Source organism: Accipiter gentilis, chromosome 29, assembly GCF_929443795.1.
Source record: "Accipiter gentilis chromosome 29, bAccGen1.1, whole genome shotgun sequence".
In the NCBI taxonomy this organism is placed as follows: Eukaryota; Metazoa; Chordata; class Aves; order Accipitriformes; family Accipitridae; genus Astur; species Astur gentilis.
The window spans coordinates 18682825-18700690 of NC_064908.1; the positions used below are offsets into that span (position 1 = coordinate 18682825).

Sequence of the window (17866 nt, forward strand, 5' to 3'; positions counted from 1 at the left end):
CCTGGGCGGGGAGGACGTAGCACACCAGGGAACGGGCACATCCAGGGATGCCGAGTGCCATTTGCAGGGTTGTGCGCTCTATGTGCACGCTCCGGAGTTCTCCACGGCAGAGCCAGGCTCCGGGAGCAGTGGGGGCTTGTGCGGGGCTCCTGGGAAAGGCAAACCCCCAGCCCGCGACCCCCCAAGGGCCGAGCGCGTGGGAAGGCACGGCTGCCCCCGACAGATCGCAGCCCCTGGCTGCCCGAGCAGGGACCTGGCACGGGGCAGCGGAGACTCAACTCTGCTGGTTCTGTGTCTGGGAGAGCAATAAATAAATCTGTGGGAGGCAACGGTGGGATGAGTCAGAGGCGAGAGGGAGAGAAAGTCATCTTCGGAGGAACGCATTACCCAAGTCCAGCATGCCACCGTGCTCCAGAGCCAAGTGAGGATTCACGTCAGAGGCTGTCCTCATCCTGCTCGAGCTCACCGATAGCCTCCTGCCGGGAGGATGACGGGGGACGGCCCTGCCGGTGGGAGCCTCGGCCACAGCTGGGGGGCTGCAGCCCTCTCCCCATCCCGGGGACCCCCAGATCCATGCAGCTGGAGCACGGCTGGATCCATCCAGCACCACGGGACCCGGAGAGGGTGGGCTGGGGCATTGCACGAGCCCCAGGACCTGCACGCAGCTCCCGTTGCCCTCCACAACCTTGGGCAAGCTTTGTATTTTTGGGCACATCACACATACACACCCCTGCAGCCCCACGGACCCCAGGGCAAGGAGCTCCCCAGCAGAAACGTCCCAGCTTGCCGCCGAGCATCGCCGCGGCTACAGGCCATGGAGCGAGGCACGGCAATGCCTGATCTGCTCCCAATTGCAAATATCGCCAAAGCGTGGACTGAATTTAATCAAAGCGGAGCTCGAGTCAAGACTCAAAAGCTTTGGATGTTCTGCGTGTCAAACGAGTTTCACGTGAAATCTAGATTTTCTAGGCACAAATACAGCCTGCGTCTAACTTCAGGGAATGAAAGGGTAAGGCAAAGTAACCTGCACGGCACACTGAAAATTAGTAAGTAGGGGAAAACTTCTGGTCTGCTGCAAAATAGGCAACTTTTCTGCCAAGTTGACATCCATCTTGGCAGGGAGACCACCTGTCAGGAACCAGCTCGGCCCAAGGGCTGGAGCCCAGTGGCTTCGCAACTCGACATTTTTCACAAGCTCGTGCTCTCTCCATTCAGCTTATATTTAGCTCGGTATTTCTGAGGCTGAATGCAGCACTTACAGAACATACAGAGGGTTTAAGCTGTCTTTATCAAGGAATATAGTGGTAGTTAGTTGTCAAAGCTGTCATTAAACTCAAGAAGTAATAATCAAACACACCCATACAAAAAGATAGAGCTCTGTAACTCCAAGACTGATGTATGCAAAGCAGAAATGAATGCTAGGAACTTGGCTATAAAAACATGTTTTTAACCTAGTCAACTGAGCCATTAAATAGGAAGGAAAGACACCCTCGTTTGTGTACCAGGAGCGGCTAATCTGTTTGTCTAGTGTGTCAGCACTCCGGTTTCTTGGCTTGTTTTTAAGTTTTCTACTTATGTTTAACACCCAAAGAGATGTTAAATATCAAAAAATAAATGAAATGCACACTGTGTAACTCGTATAAAGCCTTCTCTTCCATCATCTCCCAAGCCTCATCGAGAACTTAAGGTGAAGAATTGCCTGCAAGAGCTGAATCATATCTTTAAGCAAAAACATTGCTATTAGGTGACTAAGACCAGAACAATTGTCTCCCTTTATTTATTGCAACTGATGCTGTTATTAAAAACCAGACAAGTCCCTCCCCAGCCCCTCGCACTATTGGGTCTGCATACGCCGGTGAAACACTGCAAAAGGCAGGCTGTAAATAGAGGGGACCCTTTGGGGAGGGTCCGAAACACTTCGGACACGTGGAAGTGCTTTGTGCTCCCAGGAGCATCCCAGCTGGGGACCGGCGGGGCTGCCAGAGGATGCTCTGTGGCAGGGGCCATCTCTGACCCCTAAAATACGACAAGCGGCTGCACGAGGGCACGGGAAATGCCTTGTGGAAAGAGGCCGTTGTGCAAAAAAAAGACACCTTTCTACAGGCAGGCTACCCAGACAGGATCTGGCACGTCTCTGGAGCAGGAGCGATCAAGTGAAGATTTGAAAGCCCGCCGGCAGGAATCAAGCCGGCTTTTGGGAAGAGCCTGGGAGCGGGGGGACCGTGGTAGGGACAGAGAGGAGTGTCCACCCTGCAGGGAAGGACAACGCGTGGCACGGAGCAACTGCACGGACACCTGGGACAGGCAGAGCTCAAGATTTTATAATTGAGCAAATTTATATTGGAAAAAAACCATTTTCACTGGTTTTCCCCAATAAATCCCATCCACCCGCCCTCGCCTGCACCATCGCCTGAGAATGGTGCGTCATCCGAAGCCTTCGCATTTTCATGAAGCGGAGTTGAGCAGAACTGAAACAAACCGGGCTCTGCTCCCCCCTTCCAAATGTTCACAGCGTTGGGAGGGAAGCCAGGAGACTTTAAGAGACATTTTAAGAAGCTGTGGGTATGGCTGCTCCCCTGCAGCACATTGCACCACGGCTACCCACCCCGCAGTGCCAGCCCCGGGCTTGTCCTTCTCCACAGCATCTCCCACCACCCTGCAGGTATCTCTGCTTTTATCTCTGGATATTACAGGAGTTCAGGGCCCAGTCTTCTCCAAAAAATCGAATCCAAACTCCAACCATCCTTCAGCCAAAACACTCACTGTTCATATGGTAGGTAGTTGTCTACGGCATTATTGGTACATCCCTGCTCCCATAATGAGGTTTGTTTGGACATAAAATTTAATGAAAACATTTTAAATAAAGCAAATTATAGCCCTGTTGCTCAGGAAAACCCGCTTTCCTGGTTGTTCCCTAATTTACAGCCACAAGATTTTTCAGAGTTTAAGTGAAGCTGTAGGAACAGCACTCCTTTCCCCAGACTGACCTGACTTCAGCCACTCCAGGGTCCTGAATTCACTCTTCTTCTGGAAACTCTCAGATCTCACTGGGAGTGAGAGTTTTTCCCTGACTGTGTTTGACTTTACCCATCTGAAAAGCGAGATAAGGTCATACATAAGCTGCTGTGCGCCATGTTTGCCTGAAGCCTGCGTTTTAAAGGCGATGGAGGGATCACCCCCGAGCAAACTCCCTGGAGCCGAGGGGGTTTGTGGCACTCCCAGATCAGTTATTTTACCCTTCAGCAGTCTTTTCATTTCTGTTCCTCAGCTTTCTCCCAGTGGGACTCAGCCAGGCTCTTCGGATAAACAAAACCCTATGTCCGAGAGCTGCCCGCGCCCCGGCTGTGGTTGGATGGTGTCAATCGTATATACGCGATATCGGCAACTGTTTGAAGTTCCTGCTGCCACCACAAAGCAGTGCTAAAGAAATGACTTCAGAAGTACTGCAGGCATCACGCTGTGCATAATTGCAACAGGGATGATACACATGTGGGTTTTATTATTATTCTAAAAACGCACAATAGGGAAAGCCAATATTTTTAATGGAAGTGGTTTCAAATGCTAGTATTTATTTGCTTATTAAATGGTTTAGCTGGAGACGGAGCATCTTCAAAGGAAGAATTTTTTTCCCAGAATGGGTATCTGGGGCTATAGTGCTGTATTATTGTACATGAAAAATATTTCCTTATTAGCTTTTTATTTCAGAGAACACATTTAATTGACACTTCCCGTGCTGACAGCTTGCCAAGTTTCAAAGTACAACTTCTGCAGGATTTCAATGATTGTGAGGCTGGTCCAGACGAAGCTGTAGCCCAGCTGACACACAAGCTCTGTAAAAGGAGGTTTTTTCCCATTTTTGGAGAGCCTAAAGCCGAGATCCACATTGGGACTTACACGCTGTGTGTGTCTGGGTCATCTTTCAGAGGGACACGATGCACTTCCAGGCTGTGACCACATTTTAGGACCTGGTTTCTTCTGTAATTCCAGCTGCTTTCTACATCAGTACAGATTTCCCAACGTGCATGGGAAAGATCTCCCCGTGCTGCCACAGACCCGGGGGGAGGCACTGGGAGAGCTGAGGGGCTCAGCCGGAGCTGGGGGATTAACCCTTGGCCACCCCAAGCCAGAAATCAAAGCTCTTCTCCACCTCCCTGAGACATTTGGCTGATACAGGCTGCCCTAAGTATGCTCAGGGAGGATTGCAATGGTCAGAGCATCACTCCCTTGCAAGGCACACAGCTAAGGCAAACCAGAGCAACGCTGCATTCTCCTTGCACCCTTTCACCGAAGGATGCAGTAACAGAAATGCACCCTTACCTACGAGAAATCTTTTCAAAATTTAAAAAAACCCAAAACCCGCCATCTCTCTGCTCTCACATGGAGGCTGGAGTTCCCACACTTGTGCCGATGAAGGCTGACACCTCCCGCCACTATTTTCCCATCAAACAGCATCGTCGTCATCACGCGCCCTCTCCACCTGCCCTCCCCGGGGGCTGCTGGGGACCCACAAGCCCCTCTCCCCCCTCAGTGCTCTGCGGGCCCCACGGCTCGCAGAGCTGCTGCCAAACCCAACTCTCACCCCCGCTGACACCTCCATCCTGTTCGTGGCGTCTTTGGCACTTCCCCCTCCAGCATTTCCAGTCCCCTGCGGCTCCCCAGCCCAGTCAGCTCCAGCGCAGCCCGCGGCTGTGCCAACATTAACACACGGAGGCTCCGGCGCAGCCGAGGCCACCGCCGAAGGCAGGAGCCTGTCCAAGGGTAGATCATCGCAGCTCTTCACCAGGACATGCAACCACCACAAAAGCATAAATACGTACAGTCATTAAAAGCCACAGGGTGCGGGGACATTGTGCAGCGAGAAAGAAAAGAACCATCCAACACAGCTCGTTACAGTTCACAGCCTCCCTTCAGGAAATGGATGCTGGAGGGGGAGAGGTGGGGGGACACACCAAAACACCCCCCCCCCCCCGGCCAAGAGCCCTCTGGCTGAGCACCGTCAGCTCCCCCTGCACAGCCCCTTCTTCGAGCCTTGCTCCCAGGGTCCCATTGAAAACATGCCTGGTATTAAACGATGCCCCGCGCTTCCTTGGCTCCAGGAGCAATCGAGAGCCAAACAAGGTGCCTTGCCCGGAGCTGCGTCACAGCTCCCGCAGCTGCAACCCCAGCGCAGGGAAAGCCACTTTGTACCCTTCTCCCTGCTCAGTCCGCTCCCCATGTGCTAGCAACAGCCTGGCCCAGCAGTGCCCACAGCCTTAGGGTGTCCTCCACCTCCATGGGGACTCCACACAAGGCAACCTACAAGTTCACGCACCAAAACTTCATCTCAGGAGATGCAGAGTGCTCAGCACAGGAGCCAACTGCCCCGGATGGGGGAACTGACACCAAAACGGCACAGCTGTAAAAAACAAAACTGGCAGACGTAGCACAGCTTCACAACGGTACCAGAGGACCCCTTTTACCAAGTGAGCCCTAACAGTTGCTTCGCTTCTTTATTTCGCAGAGGCCCAACCCCAAGCGTCAGAAATTAATAAAGGGAAAGGCTATAGTTTTGCTTGCTTTGTGTTTATGCAGCTGCAACACGATCGTCCCCTGGGATCATCTTTCCTCCCCACAGACAGGTGAGGTGGAAGCCAGCATCTCTGGGTACTGGGCAGTAACTGGATCCCGCAGACCCAGATACAGACGCTGCCCTGTAAGTCTCTGCCAGGGAGAAACTGCCTCCGACGTTAAGACAGACCCTGCTGCAGGGACAACTCCCACCACCATGCAGGTAAGTGCTTCGGCTCGTAGCTCAGCCGCAGCGCGGAGGCTAGCACGAGGCTGTTCCCTCTGGGACAGCAGGGCTCAGAGCTTTCCCGTTGGCTTCTTACCCTGCCAGCTTTCACAAGGCGTTGCCAGGCCAACTACCAAAGGCTCTGTTAACGTTACAGGTCCTCGTTAGCTTTTCAGGCCTTCAGTAACAGGTTAAAAACAGTCAGAAAACATTAATAGTGAGTTATTCTTCAGTCTTTCCACACATGGATGCACAGAAAGAAGCCTTCTAAACTACAGGACGGTAATGTCCTCAGCTTCGGATCTTTCTGTGCCACAAGTAGGGCTGCTCAGGTTTCTAGGAGGAAGAGAGCCTTACACTAACAATACAAAGACCACAGCCTAAAAGTCATGATTGTCTTGCATGAATATATTATAAAATGAAGGAAAGCCTTTCTCTTCTAGTAGCAAGAGGATTCAGTGTCCATGTGTTCTCTTCCCCAGCTGACACTCTGCAGGCTCCGGACTCACCAGTGGTGCTTCATTCTCTTTAATGTCTTGCTTTTCCATGTGCTGCTTTTTGGAGCAGATTTACTGGAGGAATACTTCCTGCGGTCATTACCTCTTTCTTACACTGACGCAAAAACTCTTGAAATCAGGGAGAGGGCCAGGAAGCTAGATATGGATCCTCTAAAGGCCAATCTCTCTTACACTGTCAGCAGTGCAGCAACATGCTCCGACCAAGAGATATTTTTGCTCGTTCTTGTCTTCAGTAGCCCAGAAAACAGGACAAGGCGCAACGTGATCAGGCAGACATGGGGCAATGAGACAGACGCCAGAGGTTATGCTGTCCTTACTCTGTTTGCTTTAGGAAAGCCAGCTTCAGTAACCACCCAGCTGGAAATCAATGAAGAGTCTCAAAAGCACAGAGACATTATTGAAGGCAGTTTCATTGATTCTCCCAAGATGCAGACACAGAAGATGTTGATGAGCGTGGAGTGGACAGTGACTTTCTGTCCCCAGGCAAGGTATATTCTTAAAACAGATGAAGACATGTTTGTAGGTATTCCAAGTCTGGCTGAATACCTGATTAGCTTAACACAACTAGAGGACATTTACATTGGAAGGGTTATTCATCAAGGAGTGCCCTGCAGAGACCCTGGAAGCCCTGGCTTTGTTCCCATCCATCAATACTCAGAAGAGTTTTACCCAGATTACTGCGATGGGAGCACTTTCGTCATGTCCCAGGACGTCGCTCGCAAGGTGTACGTGGCTGCCAAGGAGGTGCCAGTTTCAGTGCCCCCCGATATTTTTGTTGGAATCTGTGCTAAAAAAGCTGGCATCACTCCCATTCACAGCTCTCGATTTTCTGGTGAGAAGCACATCAGCTACAATCGATGCTGCTACAAATTCATTTTCACCTCTTCCAACATGAAAGAGGATGAGTTATTTGAAGACTGGAAGGATACAAGCGATGGGAAAGATTGCTCATTACTGGAAACTTACTACGGTCTGGTGTCCTGCAAGGTTTTGACCTATATTGATAAGTTCAAACAGTTTAACTTAGATAGAATAAAAAATGAGGTTCTTCATTTTGTCAATTAAGATTTAACTTTTGCAAAGAAAGTCTGAATCTTCTTTTACCACTTGTTTTATCCTGTTAACATTCAGTAATAACGATCTCCTCTCAAAGTTAGCTCTCTTCCCTTCAACAGCAAATGAATTCTCAATGCTATAGTGTGTTACAGCAGCAAGAGAACTAGATGCACTCTAGCTACCAAAGTACCTCCAAGTACACACATAAAAGTTAAAAAAAAAAAAGTATTCCAAGGAACTTTGTCTGTATCCAGTGTTTTCCAGATCTTTGAAATCTTCTACCTTATGCCAAAACTCCTTCTGCATTTATCTGTGAGGCATGACCTATTTCCAAAGTATTTTGTAACAAAGGAAAATAAATCTTTCCATCCATAAAAGGGAGCTACTTCTGAGCAGCCTGTGTTACAGTACCAGTGAAACCACAGAACGACTTAGAATGGGAACAGGCATTGAACCACCGTGGGAATTGCTTAGGTAAACAGCCTGGGAAGATTCTAGGCAAGAAATCTAACTTACCTGTTAAAGAATCTTATATTTCTGTTGGTCCTGGCATTGGAGAAACTCCGACACAAGCAGCTCAACACCGTAACATTATGCTGGAGAACAGCATCAACAGTGAAATCAGAACAAATTCACCAGCATGCTGGTAACACCAACCTTATTCAAAATGTAAAAATTCCCCAAATTAGGAGCCAGTCACAGAGCACAAACCCCACCCATGCCTACATCCTCCAAACCAGCTCTTCTGAATCAGCTCTTTCAGCAGTAGAGAAATTAGCTGGACAGATTTGTTCTACAATTGTGACAGGCACACATGGGAAGAGACACACATGTACCTTTCAGGGCCCCATCTACTCTTCCCGCCGGGATCAAAGGAACTGGAGGCGTGCTCTCAAGGATCCACAATTCTTAAGTACCACATTATGCTGCTTGTTAACCAGGGTCAAATGATGCGGTTTGGTTTTGGGGTTTTGTTTTGTGGTGTTTTTTTTTTAAACCAAGTTCATGAAGTTTAGCATGTTACCTCAATTCTCATTCTCCATCATTCCATTTCTGGTTTTTTTCCTCAATTGTCTCCACCTGTTGCTTTACAGGGGGGAGGACAGGGACAACACACTTAAATTTTTCCACTGTATGCAAGATACACCAGTAGCAACATGTAAACCATATGGCAATACACACAATGGGTAGAGAACTACATGTGAATAATAAGGGATAAGCATCTGATCAATTAATCAGAATGTTGAGCTTAAAGCTCAACAAAATAAAGCATATGTGCATATAAAAAAAATCCTCGTTTGGCATCTCTGTGTATTCTAAAATATTGCATTTGGCAAATGTACCATGCAAAGTGGATGCTAAAGACTTAGCACACAGAGTAGCCTTCAAAAGCAACAGCTGAAAACACACATGGAAGAGACTCATGAATTGCAGAAAAGGTTTATATATTGATTTCTGAGTTTTTAGTATACGGCTCATACAGAGTTACCAGAGCACAAAGCCACCTAAAATAACAAAGCTGAACTGTCCAATACAAGCGCAAACTAAGGACTTCTATACTCTTTTTCATTTCCTTTTCAGTGGTTTCATGTTTTTTCTGGATGCAGGATTCGTGAAGCTTCTGTGCTCTCTCTGTTCACAAATGAGACACTCTGTACTGCATTTCTCACTAGCAGATGTTTATTATGCACATCTAGGATGAAAGCATCAGCAGTAGTATAATGTTGGGTGACAATTTTTTTACATATTAGATCGTAAGCAACAAGGCAGATCACCTGCACTCAGACAGCTTATTAAACATTAAGGGATCTTCCCCAACTACCCCGCTCCTCTGAGCCCCCTTTGTTGCCTTGCCAGCAATTTTTGGCAGGCAATACCATTACCTCTGCTGCAGCTCAAAGCTACTACAAGCAAGAAGAGAGTTACTGCATGTCTAGATCATCCTGCTTCACTTGGCAGAGTGGGGACACAGGGAAAGTACTTTCCCTAGAGGTACACCTGACTTGACACACTACTAAAATAAGCCCAAAAGTAGTAATTTCATGTTTTGTTATGCTCCCCACAGCTATGCCTCAGATTTCTTTCTTATGTCCTCAACAAAAATAATGTAAATCTCTTGTATAAAGTACACCGTGGTCTCTGTTTATGGACAAAGACACATCACATGTCACTAGAGTGTCCAGCTAGTCTTGCATCTCATCTGCAGCTAGGTGACCACCTTCAGAAGATTACAACTTAAGGTACTACATTTCCATATTCCTAATTCAGTTCATGCCCTTAAACATGAAAGCTTTATGTTCTTACCCCTTTTATTCTAAGTTAGGCAACTAAAAGAATACTTTTTTTTTAAACAACACTTAAAATTAAAAAAATTTATCTGTTAAAAAATAGTGTAAACAATTTAAGATTTGGTTCTGAAGTAGACTTGTAGTGCTATAGCTCATGCTCCTTTTGAGCAAGTAAAGTGAGCTGCTATACAACATCGCAGTCAACAAGGGAGATAAAGCTCCCAATTTGGTTTTATACACTAGAGCGTGCATTCATTTTTTTTAAAAGGGCTAAAAGTTTTTTTCATCTTCAGCATAAAGTGTAAACAATATTTAGGATTATTTATTCAAGCAAGACTTACATCCAGCAAGTTGAAAATAGAAGAGAATCCAGTTCGTACTCCCTCATGTGGACAGAATGTTACTAGCTTATTCTTAATAACAGGGTTTCTGACAGAATATGACTGGCTAAAAGAGTATGTTCCATGCAAGTGCCAAGTTTGGCAGATATAAAAAAAAATTAAAAAAGAGAAACTACAGCAGCATCTGAGGTTACAAACCTCAAGGTGTTTTGGTGTGTTTTTTAATTGAACTGTGATCTACTGAGAAAATATGATAGAAACTCCAAACCCAAGAACAGTTTAACCAAACACTGATACTTTCTGTAAGATAAAAAACAGCCAGTAGTTGATAGAGTATTTACCTTGGTTACTTGTCTCACGACAGTACACAGAGAACTTCTGCCATTACATTCTACGTGAAAATATGCTGTGCCCTATAGGTTTTGATTTGCTCTCATGACTCTCATTTCAAATAGAGTCAAAGTGCTTCATAATCCTTTAAAGAGACAATCTAAAGAGACTCCAGTGTGGAGAGTCTTTACACCTTGTGTCTTAACAGCTATTTCAGTAACATGGTTTGTGAGAAGGGGGACCAAGACATCAATGACATTATTCTGCTCCTTCTACGGCTGTAGTAGAAACTGCCTTAACATAGTAAGGGCCTTCACGCAAGTAAGCCCTGAGCCTCAAATAATACTGATTTCCAAAGATTTCCGCAATTGTTTTAGAGTTTACGAGGGCCTTAACCAGTTCATATTTGGCATCCTTCGAAGCTTTGTCAGGCTCCACAGATCTGTCTACAATGTACTCCACAAACCCTGGGCTGTCAAGCATCAACTTCTGGGCCCATGGTTGATTTGCAATAGCCTAAACATGAAGACAAAAGAGGGGGTAGGGGGAAAACACCTCATTTTAAAAACAAAAAAAAACACAGTTACACAGTAGGCTGTTACACAAATAGCCAAGGAACAGAAAAAAATCAAATGGGATATTCATTCTACACAGTAGTTACACAACCACCACTCAAATCAAGCAGCAGGGTTTTAACACTGGAAAACAAGTACAGCTCGGTGCTTATCTTAAAACTTTAAAGTGAATTATCACAGCAGTGCCTCTGATATCAAAGCAGCACAGCTGCTGCCTTTTTTTTTCCCCTCTCCAGTTTATAAGAAAATAAGCATTACAGACATAACATGTCTGCTGCATTATATAAAAGTGAATAAAAGTGGGGCACAATGAAAAAGGCCTGATTTCTGACCACTTCAGGGCTTCAACAAGAAGTTTGTGACATTCACTTAAAAAAAAATAAATAAATCTGAGACTGAATGGCAATACAATTCACTATTTGATCTTTAAAAACAAAAAGCACTTACAGTAAATACCCGTAAAGCCCCACAGTGGAGATCAGGGAATGGCTGAGTACTGATGCTCCTGAAGAGTTCCAATGGCTGACTAGACAAGGATGTGAACCATGATTCAGTCATTCTTAAAAGGTCTTCTGTCTGCTGCTCTGGCTACATGCATCACATACAAAAAATCATGGAGTTTGATTAGGATTATGAAAAGCTTTGAAGTTTTGACTATATGCTCAATAGTTAAGGAAGTTATTTAAAACAAACCACCAGCAAATTAAACTGAAATAGTTTAAATTTTCAACTTATTTTCATGAATAAAGAAATGACCTTCTCTATTTCATTTAGCTTGGAGGATAGTTTTAAATATATTAATTTTGATACAGAAGATGAGTGCTCTCCTAGAGTACAGTCCTGCAAGACAAATGAAAATGGCTTACTCGCTCATTTAGAGCTACACTGTTATAACCAGGTTACTGGATCTAAAAAACATACACAGGGATTAGAGCAGCTTGCCACTATCCCTTTAAAGCACAAGAATATTAAACTGTTTACTCTCATTCCCTTGCCAATGTTGTTTCGACTTCATGTTTTATAAAGAGATTTCAGAACACCTGGCTTCTTACAAACTCAACCTTTAAGCAAACAAACAAATCAGGGGATTTCAAAACAGCAAAGGTAAGGACTCAGAATACTAGAAAGCTACCACTTCTACCTAAACTAGATACTGCAAAAGATCTTCACACAACTAGTCAGATGCACAATAATTTCATTCTTGTAGATTTAAAAAGAAAAAAAAAAAAAGAAGAAAAAAGAAAACAAAACCAAACCACAGACTTACAGGCAAGTAAAGAAGAGATGAAATTGCATCCAAGCATCGAAGTCGTAACTCCGTGGGGGCATTCTTTGCCTGGTGCCCTATTCTGCTTAACAGATTTTGAAATCTGCTTCCTTTGAAAATAAAAACAAAAGTGTTTTTAGTTAATTCAGACAGACCTCTACAGGAATACAAAGTTACCCATCAGTCACATTATATTACATTAACCAGTAGAAAGTATTGTACATTAAATCTGAGAAAGGCAACTTCTTGATCTACTATAGTAAAAGCAGTGCAAGATTCTCTTCACTTCATAGGGATCCAAGATAGATAAATCCCAAGCTTTCATGTTAATTCTCCAGACTAACCTGTTGCGGAGGATCCACAGGGGAAATCACGCACAGACCAATGTGATCAAGTGAAGTCCATTTACTACAACCTTTAGCACAGTTATATACCTTATGTGCTTGTGCACGCACCTTATATAATACTCTAATTGATCCAATACCCCGGTTCACGCGACACTATCTTATCCTCTATTGGCTGTGCAAGCTTCTTCACGAGGTGTCCAGCAGTTACTTATCTCATTCTTCGGCATCCAGGAGTTGCTTGTCAGGCTCTTCTTATCTTCCTTCTTCCCAGCATACAAGGACACAGCGTCCTTGTCTGCTCCAGCACTTTGTAAACTTATGCTTCGTTCCCACCTAACGGCTGGATTGCTCACATGCCCTTGCCCAGCCAAGAAATCCTCAACACTAACCAAACATTTCCAAAAAGGAAGTTACGTGTCACAGATAATTGAGCTGTCTTGGGAAGTGTGGACCCTAGTACAGTTGCAATTAGAAATCTTCAATCCCATTCTACAGTGCTCCAATAGCTATCTGCTAATACAGATTTTTCACTTAAAAAGCAAAAGTTTGGACTAGCAGCAAGAAGTCTAGCACCTACTTTCAAACCTCTGAACAGTTTTATATTAAGAAAAACAATGTAGTCTTTACAGAAACCATCATTACATGGTAGTTCATATTTTTCTAATCCTAGTGAGAAGGTCATGACATCAGTAGAAACAGAGGAATCTAAAATAACACAAATACTGACGATTCGTGTGATGCAGCTCACCACAAAAGAATAATCTGAATCATGCTTGCAATACCAGAATTCTAGCTGCCAGGCATTTCACACTGCCATGCCTGGCAAGACAGTTAAAAAACACCTTGTCTGCTATAGCACAGCTATTCAGACATCCTTGATTATTAGATAAATAAATACATTTTTCAATTCCTTTCTCTATTACACCAAACCAATTCACTCTTGTATATTATGACATACTGAGAATGTTTTATTAAAGAAAAAAAAAGCGATACTAACTAGTTTTCTGTAAAACCTGTTTGCCTTCCACATTTGATCCCAGGATTCCTAGTGTGTCCACAGCCACTCCAATCATGGTTGGATCATGACTTTCTGCCATTTCAAAGACTTTTTCCATAAAGACAGGGTATCGTTCACAGATCTGCTGTGGACTGTCTACAATAGCCAGATTTCCAAAAAATTTAACAAATCCTGAAAGAACAAGACAAAAAAAACAAAAAGCATTCAGAGTAGAGGACCAATAACTCTAGTAATGCCAAAATTAAACATACATTAACGTAAGATTGTTTCACTGCTAAACTAGTGTTATTAAGTCTGAATACTGTTTTTGTGAAAGGCATCAGAATAAGGACAGAACTAAGGAACAAGCCAGTATTTTGGAAGTTACTTAATTCATGATGTAACAGCTGTCATCTTGAATTAATAAAAAAAGGCCACAATAACACAAACTTCAAATGTATAGTACAGTCTCTTCAGATCTTACCTGTATTACCACTGTTAATGACTAACGTTATTCATGTATTAGACTGTCCTTCAGCACTTTTTGTATACATCCAAGATACATATTCTAATATTCAAAAATTCACATGAGCTTTCAAAACAGGGGCTTAATAGTCCTCTCAATTTAACTCATTAATAAAAGCAAGCAGTAAACACTGGAAACAAGAAATGCATGCTGTAACCTGGTAAATAGAAGCCTGAGAAAGGATCAGACTCTGCACCAACGATGATGTTCGAAATTTTATCGATAACTCCTTGTTGAGCAAGATACTGACGCCCATGGGGAGTATGGGCCAGTGAGGTCACCATCTCTATACAGGTAGCTCTGTAACAGACAAACAGTTATTTTGGCCTACTTCAGATTTCGTGATTAAGAAAAAACACGTTTTCTACCCTTAAGACAAAATCCAAACAAACAGAAAAAACCAAAAACCAAACTACTCAACCATCCAACACTCCTCCAAGCTCACTCAGCTGTCTTACTTTAGGTGTATAGCTGGAAAGAATTCTGAAGTGTTTATATTGCAATCCAGCATTACAATCATCACAGCGTACTGGGGGAACTTCGCCTTGGTTCTCAAATTTAAGTATACAGTATTTTACATTCAAGGCTGTTTAAGAAAAAGCAGATAAAGTGTTTTCCTGAAAAGGTTTCACAAGAAACACACACATGTTTAAAGAGTGTTATTTTAACACTGAACATTGGAGTTTTAACAATGGGTGAAATCTCATTGGCAAACTCACTACCAACATACCTGACGAGTACATCATCTCCAGTCAGCTCTCCAATTAACTCTGATATTAATCCACTGTTTGCACAGTAATTTAGCGAATCTGCTGACACCGAAGAAATGTCAACAATTAACTAAATAAAAGCACAGGGGAAAAAAAAGGATTGTTTATAAAAAAAAATTACGATGATAACAATTCACATTAATGGCCAAATAAGTCTTATAATGCTGAGTAATCCTATATATATTAAATATAGGATTTCATGATATTTTCATAATTAACCTAATTATTTGCCTGAAACAAGTTTATAAGAAGTTCCACGTTTACAGCACATGCATTTGATTTCTATTCACAGTCCTCTTTTCTTCAGAGGATTATCACTGCTATCCCCATTAAGATCTAGAATGGCTAAATTGTATTTTATTTCTCCTTTGCCACACATACATAGACTGACACACTTGGCATTTCTCTCTGTCTCTTCCCCCCTCCAGAAGCTTCAATAGCACTCCACATCCAAAGGTTAAGAGACTACAACACCTTTTACTTTCAGAGAAGCAAACATTTTATTGTATCTTTAGTAACTCTGTGTAGCCCTTCCAATGTCCTAGGCACCACAAGTTAGAAAATAAAAGACGTAAACAGTACCTCACACTTTTGTACCATAAACTAAGAAAGAGAAGTTATGACATTATTTGAGGACCAAGACTGCTGTACTCTTCCTACTCCTTTCTAGTCTTGACAAAACAGACATGAAGATAAGTTTGTAAAGCAGTGAATAATGCTAATTTAAAAGCAAGCCATAAAATCCAGGTTGTAATTCAGAACTACAGTCCAAGAGAACTGCATGATACTTCATGTCATTTCAGTGCTAACATTGATCACATCCCTACCTCATATACTCTGTATCGAACAACATCATTTGTTGCCATGACATTTTTCAAGTCACTCAACAAACTGCTCACAAATAAAGCCTCTAAGCCGTCTTGCGTTTGTGCTATTCTTGACAGAGATTTGATGGCCTGGAAGCAAAAACAGGAGCTTATTATTAAAAACAAACAAACAAAATCACAAAGAGAAGAAAATCCAAGATGATCAGACTTAGCTTCAATGTTCTTTGATAATAATAAATAAATCAAGTTATACATCTAAAATTCACTTTTCTTTGACAAGAGCTAGTTATTGTTACTGTGATCCAAGCCTCTGGCATCCAATTCAGATCTACAAGTTCACTTTAGCATCAATAGCTACAGGAAAATTAACAGTTCTAGGTAAAATTTCTATCACATCCAAGTAATTTCTGGGCTTAAGGCACCTATGCGTATATCATCTTTCAAGTAAGATAAGCTCTCTTTTATTCAAAGAGCAGAGGCTATCATTTCAGACACAGTAGAAAAGGTGTACTGTGCAGTGTCCACATCAGTTTGTAGAGGAATTAAAAAAAAAAGAAAGCAATGCTTACTTCTTTAGCCACTGCTATTTTCTCTCCACCAATGCAATTTATTATTTGACGTAATAGTTCCGGACTGTTGAGAATTTCTGTTACAGCATCTGAATTTTCAACAATCCTCCCAACCTAAAGACATGATCAAATAATTATAGAAAAGAACATTAAAACAAGCTTTTTCCACTATAAGGACATTCAAGTACTGGAACAGCTACCAGACAGACAAAATCACCATTTCTGGAGATTCTCAAAACTCAACTGCACAATACCCTGAGCAGCCAGCTGCAAGCTGGCCCTGCTTTTAGCTTGGGGCTGGACCCGAGATCTCTAGAATTCCGTTCCAAACTAAACTGTTCCACAATTCTGTTCTTTTATATTAATGCAACAAGTGTCAAGTTACTACAGCCTATTCTTATCCCATGTTTCCACAATATTGTTCAAAGTATTCTGAATATCAAAATGTTGCTGCATTTCATTCCTATGGCGCCTGCTGTCAGTGCTGTCTTAAAAAGCTTTATCCAGAACGTGTGCAAGAAGATTCTTTTACAAGTTACTCCTATCAAGACATAGTTTTATACAGTATGTTTAACAGACACATCATAAAGCATTATATACCAACACATTGCACAGTATTTATCCAAAATTGCATGAGTGTGTAAGAGCACAATTGCTGCAGATAACGCTTGATGTAGTGCTTTTGTCATAAATTAGGACATAAAACAACAGTAACAGATTAGGACTAACCCAGCCTGCCTCAAGACAGAGCTCTGTTCCCTCCTCTTGGAGGAAAACCGTGTACCTGCGAGATGGTGAGGATTTTCACGGAGTCATCGGGGTGGAAGAGCCCCTTTTGAAGCTCTTCTCTGAGGTTCTGGATCACATAGACCGGGTCCAGGGCCTGCAGGAGCCTCTCCAGGATGGAAACACACGCAGACACCTGCTCCCTGGGCGGGACAGAGAGAAAACCAAGCCTTTCAGGAGGAGGACGCCGCCGGCTGCTCCCAGATCTTCGGCTGTGCCAGTCCCCGCCCTGAAGGAGGGCAGGGAAGGAGACGGGCTAGCAGCAGCAGCCACCCCGCTCCGGGGGAAAGGGAGAAAGGAGGCGGCGGGGCCCTGTCAGGCCCGCGAGACCGCACCGCCGCTCACCGGTCATTGACGCTGAGGAGGGCGAAGAGCGCTCCCAGATGGTCGTCGCTGAGGCGGGCGCGGAGGGCTGCGGGTGGCACGGCCTGCACAGCGAGCCGCAAGGCCCGCAGCTCCTCCACCGGCACCTCCCGCCGGGCCGCCCGCTCCAGCAGCTCCACCACCGCCTCCGCCATCTTGGCGCCGCCGGGAAGCATCGCGAGAGCCCGCCGCCCTTAGCAACCGCCGCGCCGTCGCCAGGGGACCCCTTTCGCGTCCGCCACGCCGTAAACAAAATGGCGGGCGCGCCCCGCCTCCCCCTTAGCTCCACCCTCCTCGCAGTCTGATTGGGAGGACGCGCGAGGGGCGGTGCTACAGCGGGGTGGGGCCGGTAAAGGGCGTGGTCCCCGCTGAGGGGAGGTCGGCGGGGGGGTGCTGCCCGGTTTGGGGTAAACGGGAGAAAATTGTGTTCGTCTGGAGGCGGGAATGAAAACTGCCTCAGCCGGGAGGGTCAGCCACGGTCTGGAGGTGCTGAGGTGGCGGAGCTGCACCCCGGGGCACGTCCTGCTGGCCGG

At 44.6% G+C, this 17866-nt stretch overlaps 2 protein-coding genes across 2 annotated transcripts; one reads left to right on the forward strand and one right to left on the reverse strand.

Annotated features, from left to right (window-relative positions):
* Positions 1-5128: 5128 nt before the first annotated feature.
* B3GALT9 (beta-1,3-galactosyltransferase 9) lies at positions 5129-8704 on the forward strand. The gene is made up of 2 exons (XM_049832687.1): positions 5129-5770; positions 6256-8704. The coding sequence occupies exons 1-2, from the start codon at positions 5765-5767 to the stop codon at positions 7354-7356; spliced, it is 1107 nt and encodes a 368-aa protein (XP_049688644.1). The 5' UTR covers positions 5129-5764; the 3' UTR covers positions 7357-8704.
* Positions 8705-9005: 301 nt separating this feature from the next.
* Positions 9006-17535, reverse strand: PSMD5 (proteasome 26S subunit, non-ATPase 5). Its single transcript, XM_049832686.1, has 10 exons — positions 17316-17535; positions 16969-17113; positions 16185-16298; positions 15616-15744; positions 14749-14858; positions 14176-14318; positions 13493-13684; positions 12149-12258; positions 11329-11469; positions 9006-10822 (listed from the first exon to the last, which is right to left on the reverse strand). Exons 1-10 carry the CDS (start codon positions 17507-17509, stop codon positions 10565-10567), a joined length of 1536 nt encoding a protein of 511 aa, XP_049688643.1. The 5' UTR covers positions 17510-17535; the 3' UTR covers positions 9006-10564.
* Between the last annotated feature and the right edge of the window lie 331 nt (positions 17536-17866).